Source organism: Pezoporus occidentalis, unplaced genomic scaffold, assembly GCF_034315485.1.
Source record: "Pezoporus occidentalis ecotype Australia unplaced genomic scaffold, CSIRO_AGI_Poc_V1 ctg134, whole genome shotgun sequence".
NCBI lineage: Eukaryota > Metazoa > Chordata > Aves > Psittaciformes > Psittacidae > Pezoporus > Pezoporus occidentalis.
This window is the reverse complement of record NW_026913146.1, coordinates 54,862-73,055: the sequence shown is the minus strand read 5'-3', so window position 1 is coordinate 73,055 and position 18,194 is coordinate 54,862. Positions and strand designations below refer to the sequence as shown.

General features: G+C 38.6%; 1 protein-coding gene across 7 annotated transcripts in view; it reads left to right on the top strand.

Annotated features, from left to right (window-relative positions):
* The first annotated feature begins 390 nt into the window (after window positions 1–390).
* The window catches only part of USP15 (ubiquitin specific peptidase 15), a 59,595-nt gene continuing 41,791 nt past the window's right edge, over window positions 391–18,194 (top strand). For 3 of the 7 annotated variants that reach the window (XR_009962905.1, XR_009962906.1, XM_062609078.1), the window contains exons 1-2: window positions 394–567; window positions 16,719–16,846. Coding sequence is in view for 3 of the 7 variants with exons in the window: in XM_062609078.1 (XP_062465062.1) it covers window positions 479–567; window positions 16,719–16,846 (217 nt within the window). In the remaining 4 variants the exon portion in view is untranslated. Of the gene's footprint in view, window positions 568–16,718; window positions 16,847–18,194 lie in introns of all 7 variants that reach the window. The other 4 variants (XR_009962907.1, XR_009962904.1, XM_062609074.1 and 1 more) reach the window with 4 other exon arrangements.

The window sequence follows — 18,194 nt, the reverse complement described above, 5'->3', positions numbered from 1 at the left end:
CACCGGACCCAAGGGGGCCCGCCCGACCGGGGCTGCGGCCGGCATACCGTGCGCCACCGGCGGCGCTGGCCTGGGACGGGCAGGCCAAGCCACCGGCACCACCCATCAAGCGTGGCACCGCCCAGGCCGCGGTGCAGCCGCTGCGGCCGCCGGCACCGCAGACACCATCCACCCCCATAACCCGCTCCGCGTCAGCGGCCCAAGGCTCCGCTCGCACAACGCGGCTGCCCGGTGAGAGCTCCGCGACCCGGCCGGCGTTGTGCGCATGCGCGCTCGTTCCGGGCGGTGAGCCGAAAGACCTCCTGGCCGTTAGGGGGCGCTGCAACTCCCCAGGTTGCCATCGGTCCCCGCCCTGCGGATTCTGGGAAGGGAGGGGGACGAGGGCGTCTCCCGGTCGGCGTCACTCCCAGCATGCAGCGCGGCCCGCTCCTGCCCCTGCCCCTGCCGCCGCCGCTACCGCTGCTGCCGCTTGGAGAAGATGGCGGAGGGAGGTGCGGCGGATCTGGAGACACAGCGCACCGACGTCGCGGCGCTGCTCAAAACCGCTCTCCGCAAGGGCGACACCTGGTGAGGGAGGGGCGGGGGGGGGGGGCTAGCTGATCGGTGCGGGCGGCACCCTCCGCCCCCGGCGCCGCTGGGCTGGCGGAGAGACCGAAGACCGACCTCCTTTCCCTCAGCTTCCCCCCCCCGCCCCGCTCCCGGGGGCTGCTTGGCCCCTGTGTGCCCTGGGATTTGTCTGGGTGGGGAATAGGCGGGTGACTGGCTGAGGGCGGCAGCACCACTTCCCTCTCCCCGCCGCCCCGGTGCCTCCGGTTTCGGGAGGGCACCGGCCACCGGGGCGCGGCGGGCCCTCGGCTCGGCCTTGGGTTGCTGGCGGTGGCCAGGGCCGCACCGCGCCGTTGAGGCGCCCGGCGGGGGCAGGCACCGAGGTCAGCTCCCTGCCGGGCGGGGGAGGGGAAGAAGCGGCGTGACTGGCGGGGCGCGGTGCCGGGTGTTGGCCCCTGGAGGCGAGGAGCCCGGAGCCCGTCGGGGAGAAGAGCTAAAGCAAGGATTGGGGCGAGGGAGAGGAGCCCCGTTGCCAGGCGTTGTGCCATTATCCAGGCTGAAACGGTGCTGGCGTCACCTTCAAGTTGTCAGAAATAATATCTGCACCCGCGGTGGAGTGTCTTGAGGCCCGTCTGCGGCTGTGATAAGTGTTCATTTTATTTTGTCTCTGTACGTCTCAAGTGTTGAAGAAACCGCCCTCGAAGGTGCACATGAACCCTTGTGGTACCTGTTCCACAACAAGCGTTTAAAAACGCTTATTTTCTTGGTCAGCCAGAAAATATTTCTAATGCCATCCAGATTGTCGGCAGAATAATCCATGGTTGAAAAGATTTAAGTTACCTAAACGGCTTTCTAGTGTGTACTTGGTAATTGAGCTCCTGTAGTTGTAGTTCTCTGAGGCTAGGAAACAGGGCTTTTTTTTTTAGAGGGGGAGGAACTGAGGCTTTTTCCACCGCTCAACCTCTTCATCTCTTCCTGTGTGAAACTGTCACCCAAAGACAAAGGCTGAAGCGTTCACTTACTGAAAATTAAGTATGAATACACAAAAGTAGAACTTGCCCACCTCATTTCAGCTGTCATCACTCACTGTTTCAGTTCTATAAAAGACTATATTTAACAGTGTTGATACTGCAGCATGTGTCAGAAGCATACATTCTGATGCATTATTCAAATACTGCTGAGTATATGTTCAGTTTTGGCATATGAACAGACTGCTTTTAAACTAAAAAAAAAATCTGAGCAAGTAGAAAAAGGAAATCAATTCACATGGTAGTGTTGAAAATGACCAGCAGTAGTAAAAGGGTGCTTAGGCTTGTAATCTTAATGATTTTTTTTTTCAGTGGTTCTGTTGGGTACTTCCCAGATACTACAGAAATGTCTCAAACAGTTAATATTATTCAAAGTGAAAGTAACTTTATGACGAGTTAAAGTGATGACTAAAACAGTAGGTTTACTGCTTTTTTTTTTTTTTTTTTTAGTACATTAAATATTTTAACATGAAAAAAATCAGTTAAGGAAAAGCTTCTATACATCCAGCTGTGAAAATGACACTGATATTAATCAAATGTTTGAAGATTGAGTAAGCTATGGCAAAGTCATTTTAACTTTGGCTTATGAACTATTCTAGCTACATAAATGTGTATGCATGTGTGTTCATAGGTTTTGTACTTAGAGCTACATATTTAACTTCACAAATTAACGGATATTTTAGTCTGAATGCTTTTTTTCAGAGGTATTTTGTCGGTAGCTTTTTGATCTTTCAGGACATCTGTAAGGAAACAGAACAGTTCAAGTGCTGTGAGACATGATTCAGAATTGCAGTTTTCATTCATTTAATAGTAAATATTGCTGAAAAAAATGTGAACAATACTGTATCAGCTTTGAGCTTTTAAGCACTAAAATGCAGTCCTTTTAAAAATACTGCCTTATGCTGAAAGTCTTGTCCATGCTTTTCAGAATTTATAGTGTAGAGAACAATAAGCTATATAAGGAAAGTATAAAGCTTTGGGGGTTTCCTGTAAGAAAAAAGGAACTAAAGAATAGAGCAAAGAAAGGCAAGTCATATCTATAAAGAGGGCATTGAATTTCTTCATTAGTTCTTCATGTGCATTGGCAGAGAGAAAGCAATGAAACTGACTGAAATCCAACATTTTTAGAGTTAGATGTTGGAAAAGAATTGGAAGAATAAAAAAACGCACCTTTGAACAGGCAGTTTAGCAAACTGTAGAATTTGTACACGAGACATTCTGTAGAATGTTTTTAAGAGTAGCTTGAGGATAGTATAGGTTAAAATATATTGCTTCAACAGACAGACAAGGCTAGCATCATTTGATTGTCTCCTGCCCTCAGACACAAGATTTTGGGGTAGCTTATCCCAGTAGTCTTTTTTGCATTCCTGTATGGGTGGTTAATAAATTAAATTATTAAACTAGGAGAGATTGAAGATACTGCCATCACTGCATTTGCCCTATTTTTCTAAACAGACATTAAGTAAACGTAAAATTTAAGCTTTTCCAAGCAAGATCCTCCTTGATTTATCAGATGTTTTTAAAAAATGTTGACTTTTTTATTAGTCAGTTCAGCAGACCACATAGTCATTCTGTGGGACTTGAATTTTATACAAGTCTGTCTTCTTGCAATATTATCTAAAGAACCTTCAAGTTCTGTGGTTGAATGACCTAGAATTCTGTTTTGGAAGAGAAGTAGTGCTGCATTTCATTGTATATCTCATAGCTTTAGAGTATATGATTACTTCTCTGTAGTGTTTTGAAATTCTGTTAGTACTTGGAGAGTGAGGAGCAATATTTACTGTTTGTGGAGATTTTAATCTGTCATCTAGAAAGACAAAAAATACTAGTTCCTACAGCTGCAGAGAAATTTGAACTCGGTGTCTTCCTGTATCTTCTCTCAGAAACTGAAGAACTGTTGATGTTCATCAGTTTTTTTAGCCACTGCATAATTTGCATGACCAACTGGTCTTGATGATGTTATTTAATGCCTTTGTAGCTGCAGTGATATTCTCAAGAATCTTGCCAAGCTATTCTGTTTTTTACAGTGTCACTGAGATAGATTTTTGCAATACTGAAAGTTACTGATCTTGGAACAGTTCTCTTAAGAAGGTGATGAAGACTCTGTTGATTTGTGTGTGTGATTTCATGTGAATATATCTGTAAAATCCTCCATATATTGAAGTAAAATTTCTTGTCTTTATCTTCAAGACCGCTTTCAGCCGTGCGTTCCTTGTAGTTCCTGTACTTCTATGGCTATCTTAGAGATGTCTCAGTTACTTAAATATGACATTACAAATGCTTTCATGCTCTTTACTACCTCCTTCACCCATTGGCTGTCCATGCTCTAGAATGTGAGGCCATGTTTCTCACCTTTAAATATCACCTGCCAATAAACAGTTCACTTACAGTGGGTAGTAGTGACTAATAATGGCTAATAGCACAGCCTTAGCAGTCAGTTGCACCTTTTTTTTTTTCTCTCTTTCTCCACTGTGCTTCTTTTGCCTATTGCTTGCCATAGCAATTTGTGAGCAGATGAGACTGTAGATGTTACTTGTGTTTTTTCAAAGCAGTGGAAAATGATTGGGCTGTTACAGTGGACATATAACTATCACAAGGAGTTTATTTGGTGGCTAAGAGAACAAAAGCAATCTTTAGATGTTTGAATAGGGAATGCCGATTAGCAGTACAAAGGTGTACTGTATACAGTAATATGTTAGTGAAACCATTCATACTATCCAGTTCTGGTGTCAACATGTCACAGAAGGTGTTCGTTTGGAATTAGTTAAAAAATTCTTAAAATTTAATAGGGAAGGCAGCAGCTTTGCCTTCTAGAGTAGAGCTTTAAGGGCCTTTGTTTTGGTGGAATGTTGAGTCTTGTGCTGGAATTACTTACACAAGAAGATGTCTTCTAAAATAAGGATTTTTAGCTGAGCAGATAAAGATTTAAGACACTATGTAAACTGAAGCTAGTCAGGATTAGACCAGAAGGAAGATGTTGATTTCCAGCCCTGCTAGCCAACGAATTTTGGTGCCAGTCATCACTTTACAGAGTGGTGATTCTTAATCTGTTCTTGATTTCCAAGACCTGCAAATCGTGAAAACTACTGGAGTATAGTATTTTGGGTTCATTCAGGCATGTCTCTGATACACGTCTCTTCTGGTGAGTCCAGAGGGAGTACTGTTGTTATCCATAGCTTGCATCTTTTGGAAGGTGAAGAAGATACTATTTTTTTTTTTCTTTTTGCATTGTGGGAATTTTCTTGGCTTTTTAATTGTAAAACTCAGTCACTGAAGAAAATAAGGGAAAAATTTAAGTGGGGTAAAAATTCTTCCTGGTGAAATGATTGGTAGATTCAAAATGTTCAACCTTAAAGGGTTTCCCCTCCAGGAGTGTATTTAAAAAATTGTCCCAGCAAAAAATATAGAAGCATTTTAATTCTGGTTGCAATGAAAACTCATGAATCTTGATGAACAGGCTTATGTAGCCCTACCTAAAAACCCTGCAGTGCCCATCATTGATGATAACCTTGATGATGAAGTGTGTAACTTTAATAGCATTTTACGCTGTGGTCTTCTCAGTGTTTTCCGCATTTAATCACTCATCATTGTCCTGTACATGAACAGAATCTAGGCTGAACATTAATAGAATATTTTGCTTGATTTCACTGAGACCGTATTGAGATGTTATGGGCCTGTATCTCAGTAACATTTGGAATCATATCCTAAACTGTTCTGATGGCTTCATATGAGAAACAAGGAACACCACATCAGTGTTCCAGGGATAGACTTGAAACTTGGCTGCTTTTTCTTTTAAGTGAGGTTGAATTTACTGATTTTTGTCTTTAGGATTTTGTGGTTGAAGTTTTGCGTTAGATTAGTCTCATTGCATGTGCAATGGTGCAGCATTTCACCAGCAGCTTATGAAGATATAGAAAATGGTCTGTTTAAAATTCTTCTGGGAAAATGCAAGGGAACTGTGTAGGTGCAGTTTTCTTCTGTTAATTGATTGGGCAGGGTGAGCGCATGTTCAACTCAAAATCAAGTTTGTGTCAGGCTTTTTGCCTGGAAATTGGAAGTCAAACATTGATTTAGGAGTTAGATTATTTTTTAATGAAAAGTCTATTTAAATGGAAAATTTGTAAGTTTAATACAAATTACTTACATGGTTATTAATGTAATGCTCATACTGAAATTTTAACTTTAAAATGAAGTCCATTAATTTTGGCTTAATCAGGCTTTTTGGTCAGCCTTTTGGTATGTGTGAAGTGCTGCTTAGGCTATTGCAGCACACTGTAGGAGCTGAGCATGGGGAGCTGTAGGGAAAATTTGACTGAGTAGTTGATTTAAAATAATCTCAGTGCATTTAGTGGAACAGAGGATTCATTTCTGAAGTGGAATGTGAAATATTTACACTGATATTTCTTAAAAACGGGAGCTAAGTGATAATTTTTTTTCTGTCTGTCCCCTGGATCTTTTTCTTGTGGATTTACCTACATTTTTAATAAAATGGTTTGGTTTGTATGTGTTAGAGCAGAATAATCATCATTATCTTAAAGTTTCAAGAACTTGTTAATTCTGAAAGAAAGTAGAATTTTGAAGACATCTATTAATCATGAGTGTACTTAGTTAAGTAATTTTGGCTAGTAGAAAAACAGGTACAAACCCATTTTCACCTTTCTTAGTTTTATAGTTGCAGCTGTGCAAGAACAGAAGTGGGATGCTGTGCCTTTAAACAGGAGTCCTAATTTGCTTTCAGCAACACAGTTGTTCCACTTTGTCCTCAGTATTGCTTCATCTGTACTCATTCACAGTATCCTCACTTACCTCTCTGTACAATTTGCACAGTTTTTGGTGTTAAAAGTGAAATAGCTTGTGTTCAGAAAATACAATGTCCCAGTAGTACACAGTGATGGAGTGTGTGTCTGTGAAGTGTTTTTACTGCATATTGAAGTTAACTGTTTTGATTTTGAAGTGGAAGGGCTGACCTATCAGTCAGTATAAGTAAATCTAGGTTACATATTGTTTAATTCAGTTTGTATGTAACTGAAGGAATGAATTCAGAATGCTTTTGACAGCAGTGGGAAATACCAAGATCACAGTCATACCCTTCAAATATTTTTCTATCAACCTGGATGTTAAGGTAAAGAATGAGTGTCATTATACTTCTGTGATGCTGATTGTGTGTTAATAAGGTTTATTAAATCAAAACGTACAGTATTGCATGAGAAAGTTACAGACCATGAGGGAATTTTAGAAATCAGTTGGCAACCTTTCTGCTAGTATTATTATTTTCTTTTGTTGAGTGAATGCTCATACATGGTTGTGCAGCTGCAGAATTTTAAAACTTGTGTAAATTGGTTATTGATTTTTATTATTTGTTTGATTTTTAGGAAATGAAGGTGCATTTACAAGTATTGTAATAGCTTATGCTTTTGTTTTTGTAAATTAGTGTTCATAGGGTATAAGTAATGCCCTTTTGAGCTGCTCTAAGTCTCTATATTTGATCATTCATAAGGAGACAGTTTTTTTTTTTTTTTTGTAATTTTGACTGATCCAATTGTGTTGGGTTTGTGTGGCAAGGTTTGGTAGTGGAGGGGCTACAGGGATGGCTTCTGTGAGAAGCTGCTAGAAGCTTCTACTGTGTTTGGTAGAGCCAAAGCCAGTTGGCTCCAATATCAACCCATTGCAGTCGAAGTCCATTAGCAGCACTGGTAGTGGCTCTGGGATAACATATTTAAGAAACAGAAAGGAAAACTGCACAACAGCAGCAGCAGTCAGAGGAGACAAGTGAGAATATATGAAAGAAACAACTGTGCAGGCAGAAGGTCAGTGAAGAAGGAGGGAGTACATGGTCCAGATGGTGAAGCAAGAGACTCCCCTGCAGACCATAGTGAGGCAAGCTGTGGCCCTGTGAAGAGAGGAGCCCATGCTGTAGCAGGCTTGCTGGCAGGACTTGTGACCCTGTGGGGGACCTACACCGGAGGATATTCCTGAAGAACTTCACCCTGTGGAAGGGACTTATGCTGGAGCAGTTCATGAAGAAGGGGGACTTGCATTGGAAAAGTTCATGGAGGACTATCTCCTGTGGGAGGAACCCCACACTGGAGCAGGGGAAGAATGCGAGGAGGAATGAGTAGCAGAGACCAGTGTGCAATGAACTGACCACAACCACCATTTCTTGTACCCCTGAGCCACTTGAGGGAAAGGAGGTAGAAATTTTAGGAGTAAAGTTAGGTCTGGGAAGAAGGAAGGTGAGGAAGGGGGTGTTTTTAGATTTGGTTTTATTTCTCATTACCCTTCTCTGTTGGTAATAAACTAATTTCCCCAAGTTGAGTCTGTTTTGCCCATGATGGTAATTGGTGAGTGATTTTTCCCTGTCCTTATCTCAACCCACAAGCTTTTCCTTGTATTTTGTCTCCCCTGACCAGTTGAGGAGGGGAGTGATAGAGTGGCTTTGGTGGGCACTTGGCATGCAGGCAGAAGTACTCTTTAAATTGTAGATTATATTGGAGAAACTCTTAAGTCCAGTAATTGACAAGAACACAACCAGGAACTAGATTAATGGTCCTTAATCACAGAGATGAGCAGTCTTGTGTAAATACCAGAAATAAACATCATTTCATCCCATTTCAGTGGGACCCAAAGAATAAGCAGTGAGCTGTTTTCTCCATGTTGTTGTTTGCAGGGGCTATATGAGGTAGCATGTCTGCAAAGATAGCATAGACCTTCGCTATACAAGCTCTTCTTGTGCTCTGGAGGGATGTGAGGTTTTCATGGAATCAGACTTATCTCAAGTTGGAAGGGAACCATAAGGATTATTGAGGCCAACTTCCTGCTCCTGGCAGGACTACTTAAAGTAATCAGTATGATTCCAGATGTTCCTTGAACTCTGACAGACTTGGTACTGTGACCACTTCCCCAAGGAGTCTCTTCCAATGACTGACCACCCGCTCAGTGAAGAACTTTTCCTGACGTCCATTTTGAACTTCCCCTGGTGCAGCTTCATTCCATTTCCTCTTGTTTTGTTCCACATCTGGCATTTCAGGGGTCTTGAGAGCATAAGGCATAAGTTCTCCTTTGTATATTATAAATCTGCTTCAGATAGGTAAGGAGCATTTTACAGATGAGAGCACATAGATCTTATGAAGCAATCTGAAGCTCCACTCAGAAGTGAAGGCCTACTCAGAAGTGTCTGGCCTACTGAAGTAGGCCAGACAAACAGGGAACATATTCATGAACATGTTCTACAGTTTTTTGATTCTACTTGCTCAAATAAAATTTAGATCTCTTTAAGTGTATGTAATACAACTAAGAGAAAACTCATAAAAGTAACTAGACTGTGCAAATATTTCCAATAATATTAGTAGCTGTAATACCATATTTGCGTGTAATTTTCAGCAAATCCTGCATGAATATTTTTCTTACTTTTGGGTAGAAGTTTGGGCTATTTCAAAATTTATGCTTTTCTGTTATCAGCTTGGTGGCTCTATGTGAGAAAAATGACTGCTACTGCTGAACCCAGGACACCTTAGTATAACCAAACTTAGGGTTTCTGTTTTCATCAAGCAGTTTGAAGTGAATGATTTATTTGAAATGCCTGTAAACATCAAGCATTTGCTGATTTAATCAGTTCACCTTGTTGTGAAGGTGTCTTAAGGTTTGCCACGCAAAACAGCTTACCTTGAAATTTGAGACAGATCTCTCCTTCAGTCTCTACTAGAACTCTCCAGGTATGTTTTACCCCTGAAGATGGGTTGGTTATCCTGCTCATTGCTTGAGTGATGACATCTAATAGAGCAGAAGTTATGTTTCCTGCTAGAGTGGCATGTTGCTTCCATCAGAGTTAAGTAACAAACATTTCTTAACCATAGTTTTAAAAAATGGGTAGGGCATGTTTTTTAAGATGTCCTGGGGTAGCCTTAGTCAGGTCCACAGTTGAAAAAACTCCTGTAACATTACACTGTTTCCTGCATTAGGTAATTGTAACAAAAATAAAAGCAAAACATTACACCAAGTTCAGTGTATAGATATTTTCTGTCTCTGTTTTACTAATGCACAATGTGCTATTTTTGTATCCAGGGCAACATATATTTGGTGAAGCATATCTGGTCTCAAGTGCGTGTGCCAAGTTTTTAATAATCTTCTTCTAAAAAGTGATCAAATCATTACTTAAGAAATGAGGTTTTAGCAGATGTACTTCCATTTACTTGAGGTATGTCTTGTCGCCTTAAATTACTGAATGTGCCTGGTAGGTAATACTTAGTTTTCAGGTGGTTGATTGTACCATGGCCATTATAACTTGTATCATGGATACTTTTACATCAATGTTACAATAAGTTGCCTTGTTACAGTTTGCCTCCTCTGTTTTGTGTAGATGGGTAGTCTTGTTAATCATGGTGAGAATGCTATATTGGATGTGCGTGTAGGATCAAAAGCTATAGTCTTACGAATTTCAGATTTTTACTTTTCCCCTTAATGCAAAGAAGTCTGTATTTTAGCTATGTAAGTGCTTTAGCAGGTTGATCCCCTAAGCTGAGTAGGGTGTAATTGCATTAAATTTATTTTTTTTGCAGCATAATCTTTAACATAATATATCCTTGCATAAACATGAGGGAACTGTATGGCATTTGAATATAGGTTTTAAGTTTCCCTAATCTCATTGGAAAAGTAGTATTTCATCTATTGATTAAGAAAAGTTTACAGCTGCTGTGACTGTAGTCCACAGGAACTCAAAATAATGTCTCTCACCTGTATCAGGTTTCTATTGAAGTAAAAATAGCATAATTCTCATTAAAATGCCTAATATGTATAAAATATATATACATGTGCATATATATGCACATACATATGTATAGCCAGTGTAAGAAATCACAACTACGGTGTCTGCTAACATTTTTCAGAATCTGTAAATTTTTTCCCATCTATATAAATTCAGTAAATCCTTCTTTTGCATGTAATGCATTTACCTCAACGCTGTAGGAGCTCGTCTACTGAGTTTGTCCTCAACAGTATCTGTCCAAGAATAAAGATTCCGTAATTCTGTAAACGGAGAAGTCTAAACAATGTTGGTAGGTCCTGAGTCAGTTAAAAGCAGTTATCTCTAAATGAAATATAAGTTTGTTACTGGACTTACGTAAGTCCTGCTTAGCTTTGTTTATGAAGGATATTAGAGCTGAGTACTGGGATAGTGAGCAAGGCAGTACTTTCTATAAGCTATAATCTGTGGTTAGCAGGTATTTCAGTAGGCTCTAGTAAGATGTATAGTGCTATATCAAATCTATACTATTTTTGTTTCAATTTGATTATTAGAGTGTGATATGGTCTGTAAAAAATCCTGGGAACTGGCAGTGGCCTGTTTGCTCCTTAACCTAATAAATTGATCTTCCTTGTTCACTCTATGAAAAAATTAATACAGGGATAGATATATACTGCTTCATATTACAGACAATATTAACCAAAGCATTAAGCTTTGCCCTAAAGTACACATAGATTTTATGATCCTTCCTTTTCAGTCTTTTCAATAATCTTCAGTAGACCGCATCTTGCAGAAAATACATGTAGGCTGTTGTTTGTCTGAAAGTAATCCATTTTAATTATGCTTTACAGATATTAACTTTAAATAGTTTATATAGATTTAAACTTAGAGTTGCAGAATTCAGTCTTAGAATAGTGTTTTGTACCCACTTAGCTGCTTCTTTTGTTGTTTCTTGCAGGTTTGTCCATATGTCCAAAATGCTTCAGTCTAACAAAGTACTTTAAATTTAAGCAAAGTACTACTGAATTTAAGTAAGAAAACAGGAAAGGTCAAATTTTTCATGGTCATGCATTCTTCATTTTGCTTTTCTCCATTGTATTACTAGATAGACTTTGCTCTGAGAATGTCAAATCTCATGTAAATTTTTTGACGATTCCGTTTTCCTTCAGCATTTTCCTTCCATGGCAGGAACTTGCCTATGTTTAGTTCTTACCATGCTTACATTCTTGCATGACTTGTGGCCTTTCAACTTTTTAGGCTAGAAATACTAATCTCTTTTCTGAGTGTATAAGTACAGATTCCTAAATTTGAAGGGAAGTGATGTAAGTTTTTCAAGTTTGTGTTGGGAAACAGAAATGTTACAACATTTCAGTTAAAGAGAACTGTAACGACACATGCAAAGCAAAATTCGGTTGGTGGCAAAAGGAATTATATGTGGAGTAATAAAATGGGTGAAGTGTTGGAATAGGTAATTTAAAACCTAGAGCAATGGACCCCAAGCTTTCTTGTACTGTTAAGTCCAATTATCAAAATTTTCTTTAATCACTGTGTTAACTGGTGTATGATCAGATATTTAACACAAAGGATTCAAAAAGTAGTATATTTCTAGAGGAACAGCACTTTGTTAAGCATTAATTAAAACAATGGGCAGTTTGCCTATATGATTATTTCCCCTCTGTGTAAAATTACAGCTTTTCTTCTTTAATATTAATCGTTCATTCAAATTCAGATCAAGAAAGTGGAGGCCATAGGAGAGAGTAGGGGACAGAGCTGGCAAATCTGGTGCTAGGATGGATACCTGAGCGTGACTGCATTCATAAGCACAGAATTATCTCTATTATGGAATAGTGATGGATGGCCTCAGCAGAAGAGAAAGGTGAGAATGCTGTCCTGCATGAGTATGTTCATAAGGCTGAAAACTTTGTGTATAAAGCAAAGGGCAAGGGTATGTCAGATTAATCAAATTCTATATACTTTTTTCCATTTGTTAAAGAAAAATTAGTCAAATACTAATAGGCCGTTGTAAAAGGAATTGGGATTTGTATGGGCAGAGTAAAAGAATGGATTTTTGCAAATGTGGGAAGAAGTGCTCCTACTTGTACTTCAAAAAGAAAAAAGACACAATATCAATGATTGAATTACAGTAAGATCAGGCTTCTTCTGGCAAACTCAGGGTAAAGAAAAAATTACAATTGATATAGAGTCTGATATTAAATATATATGCACTGTGTAGAATAAAGTCACCCTATTTAATGGTCATACCAGTTCAAACTTCCATGGTAGTCTAGTGTCTGTTCTTCTCTTCCAGGAAACAGAAAATAGCACTCATTTAACTGCAAAAGTTAGTTATTGTTTGGTGAGAAAATATTTGTAGAGATCTCTTGTCTCTTACTGAATTTTCAAGTGGACTATCTTTGTGGTTTTTCACTGAATTCTTAAATTCTTACTTGTGGTCTTTAAATAGGCTAAATTCCTTATTGCAAGCTTCTGTCTGCTGTATTCTCTCCCCAGCCCCCTCACATTTCTGGGTAATAGATGAAGATGGCGTACCTTGGGCATGAGTTGGACATAGAATCTGTTAGAGAAAAGACTTTTAAACCTTTCTGCATTCCCTGCTGAGTCTGTACATCCAAAAGCATTCTTGCCTTCGTTGAACCAGATTGTATCTGAAGGCATCTGCATCTGAATATTGACTGTAGATGTTATTTCTGTAAGATATAAACCTAATTTAAATTTTTTCTCTCCTGTTGCAATATTGCTTAGGGGAGGACTTTCTGAGAGAAAAAATAGAATTGAAAGCTTCTAGTAGCAACCATACCAAATATTTTAAAGCATAGTGTGGAGCTCTCATAACGTTACTTCACTTTATGTATTGCGTGAAGGCAAACATTGTGTTTTGAAGAGACTTTGCAAGTCTTAAAGTTTGTATCTTTGCTTTTGTCTGTTTTGGTTTTTTTTAATACTTGTTTTAAACAAATGATAATGCCAAATTTTAAATTACTTGTAGATTGTAACATTATATGTTTGTTTTCACAAACTGGTCATTTGTGGCAGTCGAAGTTGTTTGTGATTTGATTTCACAACAGTTTAAGGTTTATGGTTTCATAGGTTTTGCTGCAGTGCTCATCTGCTACTGAGTTAGGAGAACCTGAAAAGTTAAGTTCAGAAAGGGCTTTTAAGTAAAACAGTAAAGCTTTACTTAGATATTTTCTTGTGTTGCAAAATGAGGTTTTCTGTACACAAAGATCTGAATTATTTTGAGAAGCTCACTGCTTTGTTAGGTATTTATATCTTCACCAGACAGCAGATGATGAAAAGTGGTCAAGAAATCAGTGTATTCATAGTGAAAGAGTTTGATTTTTGAAGTGTGAAATATGTGTAAGCCTGGAACTTCCACAGATTTTAACTAGATAAATGCTGGGAAAAGGGTAAAACAAAGAAAGAATCATAGAATAGTTTGGGTTGGAAGGGACTTTCAAAGGTCATCTAGTCCAACCCTCCTGCATTGAGCAGAGGGACATTCAGCTTCAACTAGATAAGGTTGCTCAGAACCACATCCAGCCCGGCCTTGAATGTCTTCAAGGATGGGGCAGCCATCACCTCTCTGGGCAACCCGTGCCAGTGTTTTACCACGCTCATTGTAAGAAATGTATTCCTCACATCCAGCCTGAATCCTCCCTCTTTTAGTTTTAAAACCATCACCCCTCATCCTATTGCAACAGGCCCTGCTAAAAAGTCTCTCCCCTTCAAATACTGGAAGGCTGCTAGGTCTCCATAGAGCCTTCTCCAGGCTGAACAACCCCAACCCTCAACCTTTTGTCACAGGAGAGGTGCTCCATCCCTCTGACAGTATTTGTGGCCCTCTCCTGGACCCTCTCTGACATGTCCGTATCTTTCCTGTACTGAGGACTTAATAAAGTTTAACTCAGTTTATTTTTTTCAATTGCCTGCATTTTTTATCTTTTTTTTTTTACTGTTTTATCCCAAATTTCACCATCTGTAATGCAGTTTAGCCTTGTCCAGTATTGTTTCCTATTACATTCTAAACATGCTCAAAACAAAACACATCACAGAATCATAGAATAGTTAGGGCTGGAAAGGACCTTAAGATCTCTGGTTCCAACCCCCCTGCCATGTGCAACGGGATTTCAAGGGAATACTGCCTCATAACTGAAATATTTAGTGCCTGGCCATGCTGCTTTAAAATGATTCAATATTGCAAAATCACAGTGATGTTAAGTATTGCATCTTTCTGAACCAGGCCTTCAACCATGCTGTTTTCATTACTAATCTGGTGGGATTTCCTTAATTTAAGAAAAGTTAACATTTTTTTCAATATGGTTTTGGTTCAGAAAGCAATTTGAAGCTGTTTTCTGACTATTATGTGCTTAAAATTTCAGAAAGAAATTGTGTGTTGCAAGTTCAAGGACAAAGTTGTGTACAGAGCAATTTCAGAAGAGATAGCAACTCATAGTAGTTGATGACTCTTGAGCAGTAGTAACAGGTTGTGATAGTAGAATAGATACCAGACCAAGTGTTATACTGACATATGGACGGTAAATGTACCGTGCTGCATTGGTGAGTGTCTCCAGGGTACGGTTGGCATTGGTGAATGAAGGAGAAATTTGGTTGAGACATAGCTCTGCCTTTACTATTTGTTTGCTTAAGGTAGTTACAAGCGAAGACTAAGAGTAATTTGTTCACAGACTCATTATTACTGTTGATGTAAATGTATTTTGAATCAAGACTGTTTGCCATGTGAATTAGGATGCTATTGTCATAGATGTTGTAAAGTTGTGTTTGAGACCTTAATGTTTGATGGTTTTGAAGCAGTGTAGGGGAACTAAGCATCCAAAAGCCTATGGTGATCTTCTAATGCCTTCTACCTCTTAAATTTCCAAAGGACTTTTGCCTACAGATTCACACGCATACATGAGTATATTGTGTAGAAACTGAAATATTGGGACTTACTGAGAAGAAAATCTGATAAATTGACTATGAAGATTCACTGAGTACTTCTTAGTAGTAACTCCTTCTTTACCAAAGATTTGCTAGGAGTACTTCTGGAGGCTTACTCCAGGCTTGATCTGTGTGTGTAAGAAAGAAAAACTTGAGAAGAAGAAATAAGTCAAAACTTAAATATCTTAGGTTTGTTAATTATTACTGAGTTGCATCATTTACAAGCACAAATGTGAGTCCCCACTCATGTATATTTTTTAAACCTATTCAGTAAAATGTATACTCAGCCAATGCTTTTGTACTACTTTGGTTAGAACTGTTGTGGGTGCTAATGGTTTTTTCTCTGTTTTACCCTGGTGTTTGTGAATAGCTCATACAGAATGATTGCCTAATAAAGCTGTATGTATTAGCAGACTAGTATTTGAATCACCAGGAAGTTTTGAGGTCTCTTAAATGTTCAGTAGCATGTTCATTGGTATGCTGCAAATAAGAGTTTAGTAATCAAGTGCTGGAGAAAAGAATGAGGATTACCTATGATCTTTAGTTTGACCTGGTGTTTCATCCTGATAGCGATATTCTGACATGTACTAGGGTAGCAGCAGAAGGGGTTGGGCTGGACCAGACAGAAGGAGATGGATACTTCTAGGAAAGAGAAATCATGAAGGTCCTTGTGTTATTTTTATTTTTTTAAATATATAATAAAATATGAGGCTCTCTCAACAAATTTTGCATCTTAAAGATATTCTGGACAAAAAAAAAAAATATAAAATGTAGGTATTGCTGGACTTCATGAAAACCAGACTGGCAACAGTTTGATCTGGGTAGAAATACTGTAGGGCTGAGTTTAGAGATATCCCTTTATATGGAAGTGTGAAGTTGATAATTATATGTAGGAAGAACATCTAGTACTGCCTCAAAAGCAGAGCATTTACTGTATGTGTTGATGCTGACTCAAAGGAAGAAAACCACACTTTCTGGATCTTGACAGGACATCAGAGTTCTGAAGTTTTTCTGCTTGCATACGGATGTTATAAATAAAACTCTGAAAGGAAAAAATGCTTTATTAAAAGTTATCTCTCATTTTTTTTAAAGTGCTGTCTAATTATAAACTTAACTTGAATCTCTTGAATTCACAAATTGAGAAGAGAAAACTGATATTATTTCATGTTAAAAACGGAAATTTTTTTTTAACTTAACATTCAAATTCTGATATGCTGTATTGGCAGTCTTGCAAAACTGTTCTTGCCTACTGTGAATAAGGGGGTCTTTAATTGCCCACAGTTAAAGTGCATGTTGGTAGGAGATGCTGATAATGGCTAGCAAACCAGACAGAAAAACATTTGCATTTTGCAAAACTGATGAATACAGGTGTGTTCATGTGAATTAATTGGTACTGTAGGAAGTGGTAATGTGTCAGTAACTAACTCATGTGTCTTCTTCCATTTAAGGTATCTAGTGGATAGTCGCTGGTTCAAACAGTGGAAAAAATATGTTGGTTTTGACAGCTGGGACAAATACCAGATGGGAGATCAGAATGTGTACCCGGGTCCAATTGATAATTCTGGACTTCTCAAAGGTAACTGCTTCCGATTGTGTAATAAGCCAATACTAAATATTACTGCAAATTTGTCACAGATTATTCATCGTTTGTATTTGATAGTGTAAATGAGTCTCAGTATATATGAAAGTGAAACTTTTGTTTGAGACCATGAACTGGAATAGATTTCCCTAACATCACAATTTCATAAATGAAATTATTGGAACTTCTTTGCAATAACAGAATATTTAATAACGTACAAAGTACTAGCTTATAATATTTTGGGATACTTTGGGAGTTGAAATTTAGTTGACAGCCTGAGTTCACTAAGTGCGGTTTTGTTTTTCTGGGGGGGTTGTTGTTTTTTTTGCTGGTTTGTTTTTTTTTTTTAGCTTAACTAGATTGGTTGATTTAAGATAGCATTTTTAAGTTGAACTCTAAAATTTCTTTTTGTAAATGAGCCCCAAGCCCTTTCTTTGAATCTGGAACATTTGAAGAAGTAGTATTATGCAGTTCAGTGATAATATAAAGTGGTATGAAACGATAGAGGATAATTTTCTAATTTTATAATCTTCTAAGTATGGTTAAACTCTGTCGCTAATATGATTATTCAGGTTGGACTGACTTTTGCTGTACTGTAGTCAGATTTGTAGACACAGGTCTTGGAATACTTTCCCGGATATTTTAATCTTTAGGTCAAGTTGTATATTTAATATCCAGTATTGAAATACCATGGAGCTATTAATATTTAATCTGCAAAATCCAGTAGATACAAAATCTAGCAGATAATTGGTTTCCCTCTTTGCAGTTACAGGTAATATAATAGTACCACACAATTTGTTTGCACCTAGTAATAAAAATTTTTATAGCGTATGGAGTTTATGATGAACTCTGACTTTCTTCATTCAAAACTTCTCAACTGTAATTAATATCTCATTATTTTACAAGTTAAATGTTAAACATAATTGCCTCTTTCATAGGACTTATCATACCATGTTGCACTAGTTGTCAGTGTGAGTGTGCATGTCTGACAGTATCACTGCCTTCAAAGAAGGCATGTATTGTCATATGCATATTCTCTTCTGTCCATGAAATTAAAGGTCTTTTTGCTCCAGGTGAGTGGTGTGTTTTGTTTTCTGAAATGTGAGGATCTAGATATTTTGTACTTCTTGCAGTAAATCTTGCAGTGGGGCAAGCATGTTCAGGTAATCCTCTTCAGTTGCGATCAGTTGTGTTAAGAAACTTGTATCCTCACTGTGGCAGCATCAGCTTATTCTTTGTTCTGTGTCTACCAACTTAAAAAAAAAAAGGGTGGGTGATTTCTAAAAGAGCAAAGTACTGTGTTAGTTGATCTCTATTATTATATCTTGATCTGTATACATACTCA